At 47.0% G+C, this 4,898-nt stretch overlaps 1 protein-coding gene across 1 annotated transcript in view; it reads right to left on the bottom strand.

Moving 5' to 3' along the window:
- Positions 1-1,977: 1,977 nt before the first annotated feature.
- The window catches only part of LOC108228619 (zinc finger protein GLI2-like), a 5,526-nt gene continuing 2,605 nt past the window's right edge, over positions 1,978-4,898 (bottom strand). The window contains exon 3 of the mRNA XM_017404204.3: positions 1,978-4,238. Coding sequence (XP_017259693.2) covers positions 2,389-4,238 — 1,850 coding nt within the window. The 3' untranslated portion in view covers positions 1,978-2,388. The remainder of the gene's footprint in view (positions 4,239-4,898) is intronic.

Genomic DNA, 4,898 nt, shown 5'->3' with positions numbered 1-4,898 from the left:
CTCCTGATCTCAGCTACCTCCTGATCTCAGCTACCTCCTGATCTCAGCTACCTCCTGATCTCTGCTAACTGCTGATCTCAGCTGACTCCTGATCTCAGCTGACTCCTGATCTCAGCTAACTCCTGATCTCTACTAACTCCTGATCTCTACTAACTCCTGATCTCTACTAACTCCTGAACTCAGCTAACTCCTGATCTCAGCTGACTCCTGATCTCAGCTGACTCCTGATCTCAGCTGACTCCTGATCTCTACTAACTCCTGATCTCTGCTATCTCCTGATCTCAGCTAACTCCTGATCTCTGCTACCTCCTGATCTCTGCTACATCCTGATCTTAGCTACCTCCTGATCTCAGCTACCTCCTGATCTCAGCTACCTTCTGATCTCAGTTTATGCCTGATCTCAGCTACCTCCTGATCTCAGCTGACTCCCGATCTCAGCTACCTCCTGATCTCAGCTACCTCCTGATCTCAGCTAACTGCTGATCTCAGCTACCTTCTGATCTCAGTTTATGCCTGATCTCTGCTAACTACTGATCTCTGCTAACTACTGATCTCAGCTAACTCCTGATCTCTGCTAACACCTGATCTCTGCTAACTCCTGATCTCAGCTAACACCTGATCTCAGCTAACACCTGATCTCAGCTAACACCTGATCTCAGCTACCTCCTGATCTCAGCTAACTACTGATCTCAGCTAACTACTGATCTCAGCTAACTACTGATCTCAGCTAACCCTTTTCCCCAGCTCTCCTCCTGGATGTTTTGGATGTTTCGTATCTTTTCAGCCCGAGGCGGTTTTCTCTCCTGCCTCCCATCTCTGGGAGGATGAGGAAAGCCGGTGGCAGAAACAATCACAGCCTGCAGATCAAACATATCCTCGACTGAATTCCCTGGCAGGGTGAAATCATTTGTTCCTGTGAGCGCTCAGCGCCGCGTCCCCCTCCTCTTCCTCTCTGAACGTCTCGCTGCTCTCAGCTGGTTTGTTTTATGTGGTTTCAGCAGCTGGGTCCTCGGGGCCTCTCTGTCAGAGTCAATATTAGCGTACAGTCAGGCTGCGCTCACGTCAAGGCTTTTCTGCTCCTGTTAGAGTCCCGTTTCATCAGCTGAGAGGAAATTTACATGATGCTGAGCGTGTTCTTACAGCGGAGGTGAGACCAGGTCAGGGGAAGTTGTTTCAAAGATGTTTCAGGCCGATGCCGAACAAGAGACGAGTACAGCGCCGAGTATGAGCTTCAAACACCGGCGTTTAGCTTGAAGCCATCAGTGGCGTTTTTTTCTGCAGGAGACGATGAAGAGAGGGACTGATGAAGACTAAGATTCACTCAGAGACAGAAACATCCTCACCTCTTTAAACTCCTCACAGATGTTGAAGCTCATTAATGTCAGTTAGACCTGGAGGAGCTGTTGTTCTTACAACATGTCTGCATTTTTATTTTTCAAAATGTGTCTCTGAGAAGTTAGATTTCTTCTTTTTGTTTTTAGATTTGATGAGAAGTGAAGCCTAAATTCAGCCACATTGGACAGTTTGCTCATTTATTTTGATAAAGTTGGTCTTTTTTCTCAATCTGAGAAAATCTTAAGAATAAAATGTAAAGTTAATAAAGAGAGTCTGGAGGAGCTCGTACAGAAAGTCCTCCTGTTCTCCTCAGTCGAGTTCTTGTTGTTCCTAGAAACATTAATGAAGCTCTCAGACCAGGAAATGATGATGAAACCTGTAACTCACTGCAGAGGTATTTATGTAACTGATAAAAATGTGATGTATTTGTGTCCGTTTGGTTTCACAGGTCTCCAGTGTGTCCCAGCTCATCTAACGTTTGCATCCTAAGGGATGTTTAGGCAACTGTTTGACGGTCGGTTTGATTTGTGTCCACAGCCTCAGCTCGGTGACATCCTGGCAGCTTCATCAGAAACAACCAAAGGAAAGAACCTGTGAGGTGTGTACAAACACACGGAGAACACAGCCTTTAAAAATCAGTTATATTTTATTTCTTTTAGAAATGTACAAACTGTATTTACAAAACCCAACAGAATAATGTTTAACAGAAGTAAAAGATTGAGTCTAATTAGAAGTTTTATGTTCAGATTAAATCTGTTTATCTGCTGGAAAACAAGTGATTTAACAACAAATACCGTCTCAGACCGGTCATCCTGACAAAATAAACTCCTTTACGGTGGAAAACAAGTTATGGTTTTCAGAAGCAGGCACTTTGTAAACCATCCTGCAGACCCCATAAACAAGAGAAGTTCACATCAGATTCACCTCCTAAGGCAAGAAAACACAAGTATGGCTTTTCAAAATGATAGAAAATGGACTTGAAGCAACTTAAAGATGTGACTGTATGTAAAAACCATCAGTTTGGAGTCTGTAGCTCCAAGGAAACAGTTTTCTTTAAGAAATCAAGTTGAGGAACTTGTTCTCCTCAGTCAGAGAGGTCAGCAGTGAGCTCATGTCACCGACGGCCATGTTCCCCGGCCGGGCCGGCATCAAGGGCAGCGTCACAGAGTTCCTGGGAGTGGTCAGGCGAGACGAACTCTGGGAGAAGCGCTGAAGCAGTCCAGGACTTAATGTTCCCGACACGAGGCTGGAATGATCCCCGTCGTTAAGCAGGCTATCGAAGTCTATCTGAGTCTGCTCCGGTCCTGAAGTCCTGTCCGGTTGGTTTTCTGTCGACCCAGGAGCTGCCGCAGTGTGTTTAAAAGGATTCCCCACGTTAGAAACATGGAAACCCAAGTTCCTGTTGGGCTCAAATACCTGAATCTGACCTGTGTAGTACAGAACGTTGTCCTCAGGCCTGCAGGGAAGTCCTGAACCTTCATCTGTTTGCCTTACAGATCCAGGTTCAGTTCTTGGCTGGAGACGGTTCTGATTACCAGTCATATTACAGTTCTGCTGATCTAAAAGCAGAACGGAAGCGTCACAGTTTTCAGGTTTTACTTGAACAGGCTCAAACTCTGTGAAGTCCATGTCAGCCGGTTCTTGTTTACAGCTCGGCACCATGTTACCACAGGGTAGGTTCCCATTCCGATCAAAGGAAGGGGTTCCTTCATAGAACCTGTACTCTGGCTTAGCAGCATCATTGAGATTGAAGGGCTGCTGGAAGAGGTTTTGTACGGACTCAGAACTGAGCTGGAAGCATCTCTGTTGTTCTCTGTTAGACAGCTTTTCAACCATTTGTTGCTCAGCGGTTGGACTGAAAGGTCCGAAGTTCTGGTTTTGCTGAAGGACAGCCAGGTTTCCTCGTACCTCTAGTTTGGAGTACTGTTGGGTGTCCTCCATGAGCCCAGGGACAGCGGTGTCCCACTGTTCTCTGGGAGCACTGTCCCATGTTTGTTGTCCTGGACTCTGTGAGGTGTTCAGGTTCACCACATCCATCCTTCTCTGGACATTCAGACCTCCTTGAAATTCTACCTGACTGGTTGCATCTCCAGTGCCGTTCGCTCTGGTCTCCATGGGGATATTCTCTGATATGCTGGGTGGTCGTAGGTTGTGAGGGTGTCGATGTAGGCTTGGCTGGGAAAGGTGTCTATCTGCAGGAGGAGGATAGGGCTGCATGGTGACCCCTCTGCTCAGCGAACCCATGCTGCCGAACCTCTGAAGGTGCAACTGGCTGAGAGGAGCTAATGGTCTCCCAGGGTCACTGGCTCGGCGGTGGATGTTGGCTGAAACTTTGTGGGGCATCAGGCTCCGTGCGGCGCTGCACTGCCTGGACAGCAGCATTTTGTTGCCTGAGCATTCCTGGGAGTTTGGAAAGAGTGCAGAGCTGGACTTCAGGCATGCTTGATCCGTGCATGGGAGAGGTGTAGGTGGTGCTCCTCCAGTGGCTGCGGCGTATTTTGCCTTCAGGCGGTAGTGCTGGGCTGGGGTCAGGTTAAGGGGGCTGGGAAGGCCTGGTTCACTTCCTTCAGGTCCGATGGTGTTAACCCTACACTGACTGGCTTGACTGGAACGCCGGGAAATATCGGCAGAGATGGGATCGTAGGAGTCAGCAGAGCTGATGTTGCTGGGCCGGTTGGCACCGAATTGAGACGTCTGGCTTGAGGGTCGACTGGAGAAACCTGGGGAGATGCCTGAGGAGCGGCGGCTGAGAGTGTAGACCGAGCTTAAGGTGCTGCAAGTGCTGTCACGGCGTTCAGAAAGGTTTCCCAGCAAAGTTATTTTACTGGAGCTCAGTGGACCAGAGCCAGAGCCGGGAAAGGAAGCTGGATCTCCACTCAGACTTGATCTTTCCAGGAGGGACCCTGTGATTGGACACAGAAATAATTCATCAGCATCTCTTCAGGACTTTTTTATTTCTTACACCATGTGTCTTAAGAGCCAAATGTTGTGGACAAAACAGGAAAATAGGAAAAATGTTGATGTTTAAATGCTTTAATGTTCATAAGTATATTCTGTTTTATGATGACGTATCTGGAGCTCCTCTTGTGACCAAAAAGAGGCAGATCCTGGCTTCTTTATTACCCAGCTTGTTTTTCGTTCCTTATTTTTTCCATCATGGCAGCCCACATACATCCTGTAGAATTTTTGGACTTCATGTTGTCTCTAATCAGACCTTCAAAATAAGAGTCTGCCTCTGTCATATATTATTAGAAAAGAAAGTTGCAGCTTCCTGTTGGGCGTAGAGAAGAAAGTCAGAGGATGTCGACTGTTCAGGCAGGTTCAGTATGAATCCGTCACCTGCAGGGCCGCAGCCAGAGGTCAACCCCTCATCATCCCCCTGCACATCAGTTACAGTGAAGACCAAAACTGAATAAAATAGAAGCATTTATTTAAAACAAGTGGCTTGAATGTGTATATGACATGTGTTTGGACTCAGGGCACAACCATGATGACTCACTGAAATGACATGAATTAGTTTATATGAATGTTGATTCAAAACACAAGATTTTAGCAGAGATTTC

The sequence above is a fragment of the Kryptolebias marmoratus genome, unplaced genomic scaffold (genome assembly GCF_001649575.2).
Source record: "Kryptolebias marmoratus isolate JLee-2015 unplaced genomic scaffold, ASM164957v2 Scaffold109, whole genome shotgun sequence".
NCBI classification, from domain to species: Eukaryota; Metazoa; Chordata; class Actinopteri; order Cyprinodontiformes; family Rivulidae; genus Kryptolebias; species Kryptolebias marmoratus.
The sequence above is the reverse complement of the archived record's forward strand: the minus strand, read 5'-3'. Positions and strand labels throughout refer to the sequence as shown.